This window comes from Mustela lutreola, chromosome 10 (assembly GCF_030435805.1).
Source record: "Mustela lutreola isolate mMusLut2 chromosome 10, mMusLut2.pri, whole genome shotgun sequence".
NCBI classification, from domain to species: Eukaryota; Metazoa; Chordata; class Mammalia; order Carnivora; family Mustelidae; genus Mustela; species Mustela lutreola.
This window is the reverse complement of record NC_081299.1, coordinates 93,693,568-93,711,640: the sequence shown is the minus strand read 5'-3', so window position 1 is coordinate 93,711,640 and position 18,073 is coordinate 93,693,568. Positions and strand designations below refer to the sequence as shown.

Below are 18,073 nucleotides of genomic sequence, written 5' to 3'. Positions count from 1 at the left end.
ATGTATCTAACTTATTCCATCTTCAATTAGGGTAGCCCAACCTCACCACAAATTGCACCAGACTGTTTGCTTCTTTCATTATCTTTTCCTTGATCTCTGACTCCAAGCAGGACTTGGGTTATAGGCCAAACTATAAGAGACCAACCGTCTACGTGGTTATGGATGTTCATGTAGGACCAACCCTCTAGTCCCAGCATGAAAACAGAGCCAGTGGGCCTCATCTTCTGGTATTCTACTCACTTCACTATCTTTATATTTTTGCTTCATTTTAAATTTACACTACAATGCTGAATCTTATGCATCCTCAGAAATCTTTTTTGTAATAAGGTAGGTCAGAACCAGTTAAACCCTACTTTCACAAACTGTGATCTTTATTCTTAAAATGAGCAAACTTCTAGAATTTTAAAATAGTCTAGGCACTGGACTATTCACTAGCAATTTATGGGTAAGAAACTGAGGCCCAGAGATGTGGAATGTCTTCATCAAGATCAAACTGCTAGAAGTAGAACTACAATTCCAAAACAGGTCTTCTGAATCCCAAGCCAGTGTTCTCTATATGCAACACGCTACTGAAAGCCCACCATATACTATAACATCAAAGTCAATTTTCTTATTTCCCTAAGCTCCTCCCACTCCCAACCAAATTCTTGGTTATTTTTAAATTACGCCATCCTAAATCATAGCTATTTAACAGTATCATCTCCAAACTGAATACAAATCAGCCTCAAATCTGAATGTGAATTTAGCATAAAACAAAAATATAAATAGCTTTATTTGTTGAAGGTGTAATTAATGATCTGTTCATATCCTTAGAGGGCAGAGATCTGAATGCAGTTCCTTTGCAGTGAGCTGGACACTGATGTCAGTAAGCCAAATGTGAATTAGGTTCCATTTCTTGTGAATCTGATGACAGTTGCTTTTCTTTTTCTACAAAAATACAGTATGATTAACTCAAAAGGACAAATGTATGATTCCACTTATAAGAAGTATCACAGTAGTCAAATTTATAAAGACAAAGTGGAGTGATGGTTACCACGGCTGGGAAGAGGGAATATGGGGAGTTAGTGTTTAATGGATACAGAGCTTTAGTCTGAGACGGTGAAAAAAGTTCTGGAGATGGATGGTGGCGATGGCTGTACCACACAGTGAATGTTCTTCTGAACTATGTACTTGAAAATGATTAAGATGGTACAGTTTATGTTATGTGTGATTTACCACAATAAAAAAATAGTGGAAAAAACACAATATAATTGGTAATGTGCATTTATATGTTCTATGGGCAAAAGCAGCACAAAAATCCAGTCTTAAAAGCAATATAAAAGACACATTTACTTGTAACAATTCCTACTCTGATAAAAAATGGACTTCCATGTACCCCAAACAGTTCCAATCAGGGTAGTCCCATCCCCTGGAGAAGAAATAACAGCATTCAAAACCCGCTCTACAATTGGAGATGTGCCGTAGACCAAAGTGTGCCGGCCATGCTGGGTGGAGAAGGTGGTGAAGGGTGAAGAGCTCTTACCTCCCACTGCCCTCTCTACCCGGCACAGCCCCCGGAGCACAGATTCCAGGAGGACTTCAGTGTTGGCCCAGGGCCCCAGCCTCTGGTGTTCCTGCTAGGTAAAAACATGAAGACATTTCTGTGAGGTCCAACAGACAGTGCAGACAGCAGAAGGGTACGTTTCTGCTTTTCTGGCCATGAAAAGCAAGCACTAGTATGAACAGAAATGAAGAAGTGGATTTAAACACAAAATGAAGTGAAGACCTTTCTTTTCACCCCGCTTAACAAATTTTAGAGCAATTTATAGTTGAAGTTCATTTTAGGCATTCAAAACGAATATGGGAAAAGTAACGCTGAGAAGAAAACCGGCTACACTGAATACATCTGCTGGTATCACCTTAAAAGATTACTTGTTTTGCAGTACAGTACGTCTTGAGTGTCATTAAGAATATTTACAAAGCACTTTTAAATATATTATTTCAACTGTATCACACCCACAGTACATTATGGCTGGAAGGAATAATTTAGTCTACCTTTAGGTAACAAATAAGGATTTAAGACAAAGATTTCATAGCTGGTTGAAGCAGAGAAAAGACCAGAGCCGGGTGTGACAAACAGCTCTCTCTCTAAGATTTCGAGAGGTCTCAGGACCTTTATCCTCCATAAGCAAATATGGAAAGTTAAAAAAAACAGTTAATTTCTTGTGATTTGAATTATGTCTGCTGGGAACCTTACATTTAAACAAGCCTCTAGTTAAAAGTTTGGATAACCAAAAGGAATATGGGGGTGGGGGACAGGGGGTTAGTAGAGGATAGGTGAGAGATAAATCACATTTTACAGAATATTCCACCTGTCAAAGGTCTTACATCTGGATGCTGATATATGAGATGGTGTATCCCAGCAGCATATTTTCTAATACTGAATTATTTCTGCTACCTTATAGATTCCCATTAGATTTCAGGGCAACATTAGCAGCAAGCATACAAAGACTTTTCTATTTGACTCCTCAATCATTCCCCTTCCCTACTCCTTCCCCAGCCTTGTCTCAAACAGATTTCCCAGTCTATAATCTAGAGCTAAGCTTTGCTCTTTATCTACCAACTGTAAATGAATATTCATGTTATTACATATATATAGCTAGACCTCTATCATGGGATTTTATCTTTGATGTTTCTTTCAATTTTCACTGAATAAATGCAGTAACACAAATGAAACAAATGTTTGGAAACTCCAAGTCTCTTGTTTTGTCTTAATTTTGTATAAAAACTAAATACTCTGTAACAAAAGTGGAATATTCTTTGACTAAACAGTTCTCTTACTAATTTTTTTTGTGACGAGCACTCCAAGTCATGTACAAATGGTACAAAAGCTGCTTATTTATTGGCAAATAAAAAATACCTCAGTTGTTTACTAGTGACTTTTAAGGTTATATGTCTACTATTTATGCTGATCTTTTTTAAAAAATGTATTTATTCATTTTAGAGGGGCAGAAAGGAGGGAGGGAGAATCTCAAGCAGAGTCTGAGCAGGGCTTGATCTCTCAACCCTGAGACCATAATCTGAGCTGAAACCAAGAGTCAGATGCTTAACTGACTGAGCCACCCAAGGACCCCATTTGTGTTGATCTTTAACATAAGGTCCTATTCAGTTATTGGCAAATGTTGCCCCAGTTAGCTCTATCAGAACCACAGAGGAGTTTTTTTAAAAATACATGTTCTCAGGACCTGTCTCCAACATCTTAATTTAGTAGAGTTTAGCCAGGGAATCTGTATATGTAAATTTTGTACTTCAGGTATCTATTATAACCTTCTGGATTAGCTTTAATTCCTAAGAAGACTTGAGTCAAGCCAGGTATGTAAGCTTGACATAGTATCAGGAAAAAAACTAGCCTGTCCTGACTTGTTCTAGAGTATGCTCTCCTAGCAGAAGTAATTCATAAAAGTTATGAGAAAATGCTGGGGGTGGGCGGGGGGGGGGGGTAGTTAAAAACTAAACAAAGATAATAAAACAAAGATCCAGACCATCCAGGAAGTTTGTTCCCCAGTGCCTCACCTAAATCTTCTATTTCCTGAGGGTTGAAGCAAGACCAACTTTTAATTTCAGGCCTCAAAGTAGCCGGTACGCTCTTGTGCTTAGACAGCCATAAAGCTACGTGGAAAGCTGTGGCTGGTCCAGGTCAGAGCTCTACTTGTATGTACTATGAAGCCTGAAGAACACAAAAATGACCTGGCAGTACTGGGAAACTGAAATAACTTTGTTCTTAAATTCAGTGTAAGATATGAAGGAATTCACGAATAATAAGAGTGAAGAAAATCAGTGCTCTTTTAGGTATGTTTAAATGAGTAGAGGACTGTGGTTTTTTCAATATCTGGAAGGGGAAAAAGATCAACCAAAGGGAGGTTTTTAATTAGAGGGAAAGAGTAACTTTACCTTATATGTAACTGCTAATACAGCGACCAGCTCTGCAACAGGATGCTCCAGAACCAGGCTAAACAAATGCATACATACATGAAGTAACTAGTCAGGCTAGGCAAGGATTTCCAAAGAAAGTCACAGCTATGTATAGGAGAACAGTGGCCAGGATATAAGACTATAAGGTGGGCAAATGGATTAGAAGAACCAGCAGTTATTTTTAAATGCTCTAAATAATGTGCATGTAATAAAACACAAACAACACATAAGAGAGTAAGAAACAAGGCAAGAAGATACTTTTTTAAAAATTTGGTTCACCTATTCTTAGAGTACAGCACCTTGTAAAAAAAATAACAATCCATTACTGGAAATAATAATAAAACGATCCACTGAACTAGAGATTTAGAATTCAAACTATCAAGATGAAATGTCATCCCAAGATCCACTTTGAATAACTGTAAAGGTTTTTTTTTTTTTCTTTTTAAGATTTTATTTATTTGACAAAGAGAGAGAGAGTGAAAGAGGGAACACAAGCAGGGGGAGTGAGAGGGGAAGAAGCAGGCTTCTCGCTGGCCAGGGAGCCGGAGGGATGCAGGGTGCCTGAGGCAATGTGGGGCTCAAGGCTCCATCCCAGGACCCTAGGACCATGACCTGAGCAAAAGACAGACACTTAACCGACTGAGCCATCCAGGTGCCCCAAAAGTTTTTGGAATATTCATGTCAGGAGGTGCAATCTGTTCCAAGTGTGAATTTATATGGTTGGGGAGGACTGGCCATTAAGGAGAATACTTCCTCTTTACACAGAGCCTAATGAATGGCATTTTTTTTTATAGCCCAAGGTTTTAATCAGGTGAAGATGTGACTGTCAACAAAATAAAAACTATTGCTTGCAGTCCTTCCTACTAGAGTCTATTTACTGTTCTTTATTCATTAAAATTTAATTTTCTTGTATGTGCTGGTTTCTTAGATGGTCCAAAGCCTGGCCACATGAATACTGAAATGCGGTCCATCACAAACCTCCAGCATTCTCCACAGAAAAGATACAGGGCAACTTTTAGTTTCATTGATTACAAGTATCAATCCTTTTTCTCCAGGCTAGTACACATGATGTTTCACCCCCACACTCTGGCTCTGCTATTAGAAAAGATCTTTATTTCAAAATAACAACAGTGATTTGCAAAGCAATGATCAGAATCACCTTTTAAAAATTATATATCACTAGCCCACCGGCCAAGAGTTAATCACTGAGATGGATCCTGATTCTGACTTAAGGCATATTTGAAAACCACTGACTTGATGAACTGTGTGCCTGTGTCCTCAAGGAATGTGTATTTAAATAAGTTACATGGAATGGTAGGGTAGGAGGTGATCTTTAGAACAAACGTAAATGGTATAAAAGCAGAAAAGTGGAGAACTACCATTTTTCATTAACAGAAAAGCTAAAAAATGAACATATCAGACAGACATATTTGAATGAAAATACAAAGTGCATTTCAAAGTATGATTAAAAAAGTATAATTAACTTAGATTATTTGTTATTTTGGATCATCAACAATATCATCCCATTAGCTCTGACTGTAGAAAAACTAGTTAAAACAATTTTCCACCAATTCTCATTTCCAGATGATCCTGTATCACAGAATACAGTGAGGAAAAGATATATTCAAAATGCGCATGGACTATCAACTTATGTGGGCATAAGTTAATCATCACCAATTGAAGCTGATCGTTTTCTTTTAGATCCAGTTTTCCCAACCCTAAAAAAAAAACAAACTGTTCAGATAATAACAGTTATACCATCTGCATAGTTATACTTTTCCAAAAAGAGTAAGAAAAAAATTCCAATAAAGGCACTGAACTGCTGTCACTTGCTTTTCTGAACCAGCTTTGATGATCACCAATCTTTTTGTTTTAAACTAGTAAAAGATTACATCAAAAAATGACACAGAATCCAATCCAAAAAGACTGGACCCCAAAAGGCACTGCTCAATCTGTTGATTTGGAATGCTCAAAATGCATTCTCTTTATCTGCCTTCCCCCAAAGGCCCACTCCGTATTTAAGGACATTTGCTGTACATTATACAAAAGGACCTGCAGGCTGAGGTGAATAAAGCTCTCCACAAAACCAAAATGTAAACCTGGAAAATGGATTATGACTGCATGTCACTTACACAGATAGGACATAAGACCCTCAGTCAGACCAAGTTTCAACAATACCACTACACCAGAAGACTAGCCCTTCAGGGAACCCTCTACCTAAACCCATTCTTAGACAAAGGCCAAAGCACATTCAGTGGGGACAAAAAGAAACAGAAGAAAATATTTCCAGAAAGAACTAGTTACAAACAGGAACAAACCTGGACTCTTTACTCACCATTTTAATACTGCTGCCAACTATTACAGATTAAAATCTGTACACACAACATTGTGGAAAAAATCCCAAAATGCAATCGTTTCGGCAAAAGAAGGTACTGACTAAGGATTACTACAATTAACATTGCTACAATAAAAACAATGGCAAACAGGGATTTGGCACCACATTTACAAAGTAAAAGCATGCATTGTTAATACACTTTAGATGTTTCCCAACAGAAAAGGTCATGGAAGATGGAAAACAAGGGGCATCTTTTTTTACAGAACTCCCTATGACTGAGACAAACAAGCAAGAACCAAAGTGGTCAATTTAGTAAATCTGTAGCAGCAAAGTCACTGTTTCTGTTTGGAATTTAGCAATTCGCATTTCTAATCAACAGCTGCCCTGGCTGTGTCTGTATCCAAGAAGCTAACTTTACATACTACATCAACATTTACCTAATGATTTGGTAATCAGCATAAACCAGGTTAACCTTACACCATAAGCTTAAACAAAAGTTAGAGAGCTAGAGTCTTATTACAGAACTCTCCAATGTAATTACCATTTAGAAACCATAATGGTACTTTGAACAGGAGAGTAACGTAAATTTCATCCAAAAAAGCTACAATCATAGCCCCAATAACCGTAAAGAATTAAGTAATTATGGAAATATTATGTTCTGACCATACCAAAAGTTAAAAACAAAGAGTTCCTACTAAGAGGAAAATTTTTAAGATGATCTGGCCACATCGTGTGCATAGTTAAGATTGTGTTTTAATAAAGATTCTTTTGCAAACAAATAAAATTTAGTCACGTTATTCTCTCGATGAAAAAAAAACAAATCTTTAAAAATGAACTACTGGTGGTCTGTTAAGGAAAAAAAGAATAAGCTACATATTAAAGTTCTGGAATGCAGCACCTCAACTTCACATCAGCCCTAAACATTTGAGATTATGAAATCCAAGTGATGTCTTGATGATCAAATCATACTTTACAGCTGTTCCAATTCCAATGTCTGACTTTAGCATCTCGTGTCAATTAAGAGTTCCCTAATACAGAAGATTGTGCTAAAGAGTGCTAAGATTCTGCATGCTGCTGCCATTCCCTGGTCCCGTTCATGCTTGTAGCTGCCCAATGAGACAGCAAAAGAAGTCTGGTCTCAACACTCCACACTGTAATAACTAGAAAAGAAGAACATCCTTAATTAGAAAAGTTTACAGTCAAGAGACATCATTATAGCACTAGAACTAAAATGTCTGAAGTTTTACCTTTTATTAACATCCACCTCTTTTCAGTAAAGTCCACATTCCTTTAAGTTGTTTTTAATGATGACATCTGTAACAGCATCAAAAACAAACTGCACATTCTTGGTGTCTGTGGCACAGGTGAAGTGGGTATAGATCTCCTTGGTATCTTTTCTTCTGTTCAGATCTTCAAACTGGCACTGAATATAAGCAGCTGCTTCTTCATATGTATTGGAACCTGAAGCAGACACCCAATATTCTCAGTTCAAATCATTACAGCTGCCTGAATGTAACTATGTCAGGCCATCACCACTTACTTATATAAAGAGAGGGATTATGACCCAAAGGAATGTAAGACAGATTTACTTCTGTAATCACTAGGTTTTTCTCTAATTATTAGATTTTTCTTGAGAGCAGACACCAAAAAAAAAAACAAAATCATCACACAAAAAGATCTAGGGAAACAAAACTTTTTCTTTTTCCCCTTCCATTTAGATATTTCAACTAAAAAACCTAGAATGCATAAAAGGAAATTAGAAAAGCAGGAAGATGAACTGCTAGAACACAACTGTTGAAAAGGTCAGAGAGCCCACGCTCCTTGGAATGATCTTGAAATAAAACAATTCAAAAGAATTAAAATGCTTCTTTTCAAAAGCATATCAATTTTAAAGGGCTTAGCTTCTGAGCCTTATGGCAATATGATGAAAAGTACTAGTAAACTAGTACCTACTAGTACTAGTAAACTAATATGATGAAAGGTACTAGTAAACTAGTACATATAAAAGGGAAAGGGGCCTGAATTATACACTTTAAAATGTGTTTTTATAAAAATAAGTAAAATGTGTTTTTGTGACATATAAATTACTTCTCAATGGAGCTGTCATTTTTTAAAAGGTGCAGGGTCTCAAAAGTAAACCTTACTTTCAACATTTGTAATTAACACTCTTAACCACAAGCTTCCTACACCATCTCATCTACCTGTGAACCTTGAGAATATCCCTAGAAATTGACTACAGAACCAGGAAACCTTGAAAAATTAAACACACGAGATTTTATTCCTGTGAACTAGAGGCTGTTTTCAACAAATAACATCTATGAAGTTAAGTGACACTAAGCATTACAACAAATACCAAGCACTAAGTGGTTAAAAAAAAAAAAAAACTAAACAAAGAAAAGCTTAAGAAAGAAAGGATGTTATTTAAACAGAATACTTAGAATAATAAAGGAAGATAGCTTGGTAGGTGCCTGAAATAGGTTTTTTGAGATCTGAGAAATTCCGTAAATTCAAGGAGAGCTCTGAAAAGAGAATTGTGTCTGGTAGGAAGAGATAACTGATACTTGGGCAATGAGGACTGTGGGAATGAAGTCGATGGAAGGCAGGCTTGGAAGGTGTTCCCCCCAACCTCGTCCCCCAAAAAAGATATGACATGGAGGGCTCTTTGCTATGTGGAAGATTCCCAGTTAGAACACTGTCAATCCTGTTACTTAAGTTTTCTCTCCACTTTAAAACCTGGCTACTTTCTATGAACTCACCTAACGCTCACCTCCCTCCCAATCCTGGCCACATTTCCAACTTCCCTGAGAAAACAAAGGCCAGGGGGCTTAAACTACATCTCAACTCTTGAGCCTACCACCTCACTTATAAGTCACCTATATCCCCCACACATTTGTACCTATGGTCTTAGAGTGGTCTTCCTGGAAGTTTCAAAATTTAACTCCTCTAGCAAGATTCTTTTAAGCTGAAGTGAAATTTATGTAACATACATTTTAATGTGTACAATACAGTGACATTTAGTATATTCACAATGTTATGCAACCAGCACCTTTCTCTAGTTTTAAAACTTTTTCATCAACTAGAAAAACACCCCATTACTATTAAGTAATCATTCCTCATTCCCCTCATTCTAACCATCCCCCCATCCTGGTAACCACTAATCAACCTGCTTTCTGTCTCTACGGATTTGCCCATTTGGGGTATATCATATAAAAGTGATCACACAGGCGCCTGGGTGGCTCAGTGGGTTAAGCCGCTGCCTTCGGCTCAGGTCATGATCTCAGGGTCCTGGGATCGAGTCCCACATCGGGCTCTCTGCTCAGCAGGGAGCCTGTTTCCCTCTCTCTCTCTCTGCCTGCCTCTCCATCTACTTGTGATTTCTCTCTGTCAAATAAATAAATAAAATCTTAAAAAAAAAAAAATAAAATAAAAAAAAAATAAATAAAAAAAAAAATAAAAGTGATCACACAAATGTGACCTTTTGTGTTTGGCTTCTTTCACCTCACATACATTTACGAGGTTCAAACAAGCAGGAACATGCATCAGGACTTCGTTCCTTTTTATAGCTGAGTGATATTCCATTGTATGGAATTCCATCTGCTTACAAATCTTGCTCCACCAATTATATCCACTTTTCACAACTTCTCTTTTGCTATAAAAACTTACCACTAAGCCGATGAACATTCTTCAATCTTTCCTTCCTCTGTAATCCAAGTTGCTTAAGAGCAGGCTACACTGCGTTCATTTCTCTACTTCCCATTCAGTAACTCACGACCCTGGCTCTATGCTCACGGACAACCGCTCTCAGTAACACTCGTGATCTCCTTGACTGCTAATTCCAGAGGCCATTTTCCAATGTGTATCTTACTTTATTTGTCTGCACACAACATTGCTGACAACCCCTCACTTCTAAATTTCTTAGTTTTTGATACTTTGGCTTTCTTGATTTTTCTCTTTGCATCCAGCAAAAACCTTTCTTTCTCTCCTGCCAACAGAGTCTGCTATTTCTCTCTCATTCTGCAACATCAGGCGTCGTCGTCATCTCATCCATTTCCATGTTGTATTTATACAACATCTCAGATGAACACATGTAACCGTCAACATCCCACCAAACGCCAAGGCCACGTATATATCTGCCTATTAGATACTCCACCTGGATGGTCAAAAGATGCATCGAAATCATCAAAAAATGCTTCGAAATTTCTAAATATCAATTGAGATCACAGCACCAGCAGCCAACCAAAGCAGAACTCTGGTAGTACTCTTCCCACTTCCTTACCCTAGCTGTACTCTTTCACTTTATTACAGAAAGCTTTACAGCATCTGCTCAGCTAACAAGAATTCTCCTTCCCAGAGTTGGGAATACCCAACTCTGACCTAAAAGTTATAGTGGTGCAACACTGGCATTCATATTTGTGTCCCTGACTTTGACTGACTGGGCTAAGGATTTTTGCTGGCCTTAACCTTGGCCAGAATCTCTCTCCTAGGAATTTAAACTTGGGTCCAACCAGTTTCAGCATAGCCTGGTCTTTATTTCTTTTTAAGATTTTACTTCTAAGTAACCTCTACACCCAATGTGGGGCTCAAACTTAACAACAAAGAGATCAAGAGTCACATGCTCTACATGACTACTGACTAAGCCAACCAGGTGCCCCCTACCCTGGGCTTTTTTTTTTTTTTTAAAGATTTTATCTATTTATTTGACAGACAGAGATCACAAGTAGGCAGAGACAGGCAGAGAGAGGAGGACGCAGGCTCCCTGCTGAGCAGAGAGCCCGAAGCAGGGTCCTGGGCCTGAAGGCAGAAGCTTAACCCACTGAGCCACCCAGGCGCCCCTACCCTGGACTTTTAAATGCAGCAGAGACACTGTGGGAGGGCCATCTTGTATCACATAAACTGAATAGCATAGAAAGCTGTTAAGCAGAGAGAGAATGAAGAAGATGCACAGAGGGAGGGAGAAAAAAGAGGAGGAGAAAGAAGTGCTTCCAGGGTCTTTGACAGCTTTCTATTTCCTAGTTCTAAACTCATTTCTTTTAAAGATTTTATTTAATTATTTGACAGAGAGAGGCAGTGAGAGAGGGAACAGAAGCAGGGAGAGTGGGAGAGGGAGAAGCAGGGAGCCTGACATGGGGCTCGATCCCAGAGTCCTGGGATTAAGACCCCACCCGTATCTTAAGATATGTCTGCATTCTTGCCCTTCCCTTCTAGGATATATCCCAGTATCTTCACACCCATGCCAAAAAGTTTTTTATGCATCCTAAGAGACTCCTTACTAATTCAACTCCCTTACTATCTATCTTTATTGCCATTTATAGCATATCTTTCTAAAGCACAGTTTCCATTACCTCAGGGACCCCAATCAAAATCCTTCAATAGTTCCGCACTATCTCAGCATCAGATACAAGGCTCTCCATGAGCATCCCCGCCCACCACACTAGACTCCTTCCTACCACGTTAAGCTCTGGTAATATCAAATTCCTTCTAGGTTCCAAACATATCATGTAATTTTTTTTTTAAACAATTTCATTTTTAAAAACAATGAGGAGGGGCGCCTGGGTGGCTCAGTGGGTTAAGCCGCTGCCTTCGGCTCAGGTCATGATTTCAGGGTCCTGGGATCAAGTCCCGCATTGGGCTCTCTGCTCGGCAGGGAGCCTGCGTCCCTCCCTCTCTCTGCCTGCCTCTCTGTCTACTTGTGATCTCTGTCAAATAAATAAATAAAATCTTTAAAAAAAAAAATTTTTTTTTAAATAAAAATAAAAACAATGAGGGGCCTAAACTCGTGACCCTGAGATCAAGAACTGAGCTGAAATCAAGAGTCAGACACTCAACTAACTGAGCAACCCATGCACCCCTCATGTCATTGGTTTTTTTTTACCTCTGTATTTTCATATATGCTATTCCTTCTTCCTAAAATGCTTTTAATCCTGTTTGCCTGGTGGTTTCTAATTCATACTCTCATTATCTCACTATGAGTGTCATTTCCTCTAGAAAAAAGAGGACACTGAACCCACAGTAGTAACCCCTTCTTCTGCTAGTGAACATTTCCGACTACAATGAAATTCTTTGTTTCCCTCTTTCTACAGCTTGTGTCTTAAGTGCAATGACTGCATCTTATCCTTGCACTTTTTTGAACATACATAGACCAAATTTTTATCTTTATCTTTTTTCTCTTTTCCTCAAAAAATGAGGAGGACAGAAATACAAAATAAACACAATAAACTCAATTATGTATGGAATAGCACTTTGGACTTAAGGGGCCTTAATCACATGCTTAACGTTAATACCACTACCAGTGAACAATTTCCATAAGGATATACATGCACTGTTCAAAATAAAAGGCAGGTGTAGGAATGTCACTAAAGTGTTCATCTAGGATGTATACCTCCAACAAATTCGTTCATGATCCCTTACCCGTGTATTCTGGATAACAGATAGTTAATGGACTCCTCTTTATTTTTTCCTCAAAAAGGTCTTTCTTGTTGAGGAAGAGGATGATTGAAGTGTCTGTAAACCATTTGTTGTTACAAATGCTGTCAAACAGTTTCATGCTTTCATGCATTCGGTTCTGAGGGGGGAAAAAAAGGGTGTCAATAGCAAAAAGTAAAAGTGAATGAACTTGTTAATGAAAAAAAAAAAACAAAAAACAAAACAGACCAACAAGTTTTAGAAGCACTGATTGGCACGGATGGAAATAAGCTAGACAGATACCACAAAAGCTAAGTCGGTCCTCATTTTCCTAATTCTTAGAGGCTGAGAGCTGGGAAGAGACTGGCTAACAAGAGAACCTAACCCTGCCCACATACATAGTCAATACATTGTCCTATCTCTTAAGAATTAGTAGGGCGCGGATCAGTATTTTAAAAATCTAACTCATAGGGGAAAAAAATAAGGAATCAAGATTTGGCTCAATGAAAAAATGGATACACAAATGGATATACAAAATCTTCTCCCGGCTACATGAACCAGGCTTTTTACCAGAAGATCCAACATACCATCTCCTCATCCTCAGCCAGAACAAGGTCATAATCACTGAGGGCCACACAGAAGATAATTGCTGTCACTCCCTCAAAACAGTGAATCCACTTTTTTCGTTCTGATCTTTGGCCACCTACATCAAACATCCTGAGTAAAGGGAAAGAATGCACAAACTCAGCAAGGTCACAAATTAACACCTCTCCCTAAACTGAAATGGTTAGGGAACCTCCCACTATTGCATATTCAAAACCCCATTTACAATATAAAAGACAAACAAGAAGCAGATACAATATAGTCAATCTAATACTCTGTGGTACTCTGTGGTTAAAAGTAAAAGAAAACAACATGTAAAAATAAAATCTAGGAATAATTAAAATTCTCATTTTAAATAACTAGTTGCACCTTCTCTCTATCAAAGCTTGTATCAGGTGTGCCAAAAGTCAGCAGAATAAGCATTGAAATGGATTAAAGGGCGGGGGCGGGGGGAAGAAAGGAAAAACGAAGAGCTGAATAATACAACTTAAGGTAATAAAAAGAATACTAACTAATATTTATTGTTTACCATGATGCCAGACATGATCCTAAACACCAAAAGTACACTAACTCATTTGATCCTCAGAACTCTCCTGTAAGTACAATTATTTCCAGGGCACAGATGAAGAAACTGAGGCACAGGTATGTTAAGTACCTAAAGGCACACTACTAACAAAGGGGGACTGGGGCTTTGAAACCAAGCACTCCAGCACCCAGGCTCTCAGCCATAACACCACTCTACCCCTCCAAATGCTTTACCTCTTCAGTTAAAGAGAACTATGAAAAAATACAAATCTCCAACTTGCATTGTGCTTCCAAAAAGTTTGTTTTCCTTAATTTTTAACTTTCTTTCTTTTTTCTTTCCTTTTTTTTTTTAATTAAGGTATGGCTGAGATATGTTTTCCTTACTTTAGGGAAAAAATATTTTAGAGATTAATTATGGGGGAAAAGTAAATTATATTTCAGGGTAGGGCTCTAAGAACCCAATTATCTAAAAACAAAACATAACCAGTATTTTCCAACTCTACATCTTACTTGAACGTAATTCATAACAACAAAGCCTCAGCTGTTCACAAACTTTATGTTCCAATCCAGATTAGTTTTAGTCCACCACTCCTGTCTGGGGGGCTTCCTGGATATCCTGCCTCAATTGCTGTACTTCTGTCAACAGTCCTCATCTACCGCCGACAGTAAAAGGAACACATGCAGTGCTTTTTTTCTTAGCTGGTACCAGCATCTGAGGAGGCATGCATACAAATGAGTAGATACTCTGAAGACAGACGTGATGAGGACAAAATTTTATTTTATTTTATTTTTTTAAAGATTTATTTATTTATTTGACAGAGATCACAAGTAAGCAGAGAGGCAGACAGAGAGGAAGGTAAGCAGGCTCCCTGCTGAGCAAAGAGCCTGATGTAGGGCTTGATCCCAGGACCCTGGGATCATGACCTGAGCCGAAGGCAGAGGCTTTAACCTACTGAGCCACCCAGGCGCCCCGAGGACAAAATTTTAAAAGGTAAGCTTTGCCAAACGGTTTAGTATGTCAGATCTAAAGTGACTCGAGGTCTATTTCCAAAGAATTTTTCCCTGGAGACTGAGAGAAATAAGACATAACTGAGTAATTTTTCAATGTATGCTTGAAAGAGAACAGTCATCTCATCTCTTTATGACCCAGCCTTTTCTTTTGGTTGATCTAGCAGGGTTTTTTTCAGTCTTTGGTCATGACACCTGGAATGATGCAGTCACAAGCTGGCTTTAATACACGGTCCTATTATATGTTTTAGGAAAGCAAACATCATATATATCACTACAGAAGTCTTTCAAGGGGAGACAGACACGCTGGTACACCAATAATTTCAGTTCAACCCTCCATTTTCTTTTACAAAGTCCATAAAACTGGTAGAATACTGTGACATCCCCGAGGTGGACTTTTAGCACATTTAACATTTACAATATAATTCACTAACAGATCAACATTTTATAAACATTACCTCATAACCGAGAGGCAAGTAAGCAATTACACAATGCCTTGCATATAGTAGATGCTCAATTAATGTTTGAATGAATGGATAGTGGTTCTGCCTAGAGAGAAGAGGAAAAGGAAGAAGTGATAGTACTTCATAACAAGGTATCTACATACCCACAATAAAGCTGGTGCAGCACTTTAACTACATCTGGCTGTTGATCCTGACATAAGAAGACCAGTAGGATTTACCCAACTAAAGATCAATCCATGAGAACATCAATAAGAATGCTTCCCACACTAAATAAAGCTCACCACATTTAATTATAAATGGATTACAAATCTTACGGTACACAAAAAGACATCTCATTCTTATGGTGCAAGGGTGATAAATCCATATAACCTTTGCTACTCTAATTAAATAAATTCATCAGTGCTAAAGATAAGCAGCTCTTCTATTCTACAAATATTTAGCTGAACTGCTATTTTCCTGCACCATGTTTCTGATCTATTTTGGTTTACTAAGATTTCAAGACCTCGAGTAGTATCTAGAAATACCTAAACTTTGTGTGGATTTCACAAATCCTGTGAAGCAACTATTTTCAGAGAGAAGAACACAGAGAAGCTCTCAGCTAGAAGTTACATCTGCATGCAACAGTGCTGAGTGAAACAGACCACATATGAACATAAGGAGGCAGCTGGAACAAACATCATATATTGAAGAGGAAAGTTTACTCCCAATCTCAAAGGTCACAAAAGCAGAAAGCAGGAAACAAAAAGACAGTTCTAATATTTACAAAAGACCATTAATGCAGAGACAAGCTGAAGTCTATATTAGAATGACCTATGCTAATAAGAAAGTCCTTTGTATTTTGTACTAGAATTTTCTCTCTCTAAAACAACCACTTGTTATATCTCGTACTTCCCCAAAATACCTCTATCGCCGTATCAATTTTCCATTCTATACTATAGTAAGAACTTAGCTGTAATTGTGCACAAATCAGTCCAAGAGCCATGACAATATTAGCTCCATTCCATTAAACCTAAATGTGCTTCAGGAAGGATCGACACACTGGTAAGCAAAGCATTTCTATTTTAATATCAAAATGGCAGAACAAAGCAACATCACTAAGTATCTATCCCTAGTATTGTTGTTACCCTTCTAAACAACAAACATTCAATACCTGTTTTGATGATTCCAACAAAAAAGCAGCTGAAAAGAATAAAATTAAAAATAAAATAAATTGATAACTATTGATATTTACAATTTAATTTTGAATTTAAATTCCTCCAAATGGACAAAAGTATTCGATGCTATTTTGGACAAAGAAGAAAGGTGTGGGCCCCCATTCAGTTAAAACATTCAAATACTGACTAATGAATATGATGGTAGGTTTTTAAACCGAAGAATATTGCCTAGAGAAATTTTACCCTGATTAAGAGATACAAACTAAAGGAAAGATATTTGTCTTTCACACATCTAGCAAAAAGGCTAATGACTTACTTGAAGTACAGGTCTTTGAAGGTGAAATGCGTTTCCACAATGCCTGTGGTCTTTACTCTTGTCCGCAGGACATCTTGCTGAGTTGGAATGTAGTTGGTTTGGGATATTCTATCCAAATCATTTAGGTAACTGAATAAAACACGTATTTGTTACTATCTGGGGAAGTCAACCATATATACAGCAAATCAACAGACTAAACTAGTTCCTTGCCAAAAGTGGATTCTGAACCTGTCATTAAAGTGGCAAAGCAAAAATCAGAGCTTCAGTATTAGAGAAATGATAATGAGAAAAATATGAACCTAACATAGGACAATTAAAGTAGGTTCTATATATGCTATACAAAAGTGGTTTTAATTCTACCAAAATTAAGCTGTCATGGCCAATTAAAAGCAAACAAATATGGAAATGTTATTATTATAAAAAGATTTCTGGGGTGCCTGGCTGGCTTAGTCAGTAGAGCATGTGACTATCTCCAGGTTGTGAGTTTAAGCCCCATGTTGGGTGTAAATATTACTTAAAAATAAAGAATCTTGGGGAAAAAAAAAATCTTGGAGAAAAAAAGAAGATTCCTGAGACTTAATGCTAAATACTGAATCAACAGTGTATTGCACAGCACAAAAACCAAACCAAAAGCCCTCAGACATTTAAAGTTAATGGGTCATTTGTATATTCTGATATTTGATAGGACATTTGACAATGTTGTTTGAATTACTAAAATTAAAATTAAGAACTATGTTCATTAGGAATGACTATTTCCTGTTTTCATTCATAAAACAGAAAAGTTGTGCATTGGTATTTATTTTTAAAAAGATTTTATTTATTTATTTGACAAATAGAGATCATAAGTAGGCAGAGAGGACAACAGAGAGAGAGGGGGAAGCAGGCTCCCTGCTAAGCAGAGAGCCCAATTCGGGGCTTGATCCCAGGACCCTGAGATCATGACCCGAGCCAAAGGCAGATACTTAACCCACTGAGCCATCCAGGCGCCCCAAGTTGTGTTTTTTTTTAAATCTAAGTCAAAAACAAATTGTAAACACTTCCAAAGAAATTTAATTTATTCAGTGGAAGAATTAAAAGACTGCTTCAAAGCTAAGTTAATTTTTTTTAAAGCTCAACTAATTTTTGGTAACTTCAGGACTCCTACTAAAGATTTTTTGGTCAGAAAACTGAAGAACAGGTTGCACTATTCTAAGTGCAATCATTAACAAGCTTCTATAAAACTACTTAGTTTTATAACTAAAATGGTGGTACTTACCACCATTAATGTTAAGGAAGGAGTCAAGCCTTGATCAAACATTATGGAAAAACCCTATAT

General features: G+C 37.6%; 1 protein-coding gene across 1 annotated transcript in view; it reads right to left on the bottom strand.

Annotated features, from left to right (window-relative positions):
* Nucleotides 1-5,042: 5,042 nt before the first annotated feature.
* Nucleotides 5,043-18,073, bottom strand: part of GNAI3 (G protein subunit alpha i3) — a 36,594-nt gene continuing 23,563 nt past the window's right edge. Inside the window, exons 5-9 of the mRNA XM_059137686.1 lie at nt 16,759-16,887; nt 13,276-13,405; nt 12,695-12,848; nt 7,534-7,747; nt 5,043-7,446 (exon numbers count right to left, since the gene is read on the bottom strand). Of these exons, the coding sequence (XP_058993669.1) occupies nt 7,557-7,747; nt 12,695-12,848; nt 13,276-13,405; nt 16,759-16,887 (604 nt within the window). The 3' untranslated portion in view covers nt 5,043-7,446; nt 7,534-7,556. The remainder of the gene's footprint in view (nt 7,447-7,533; nt 7,748-12,694; nt 12,849-13,275; nt 13,406-16,758; nt 16,888-18,073) is intronic.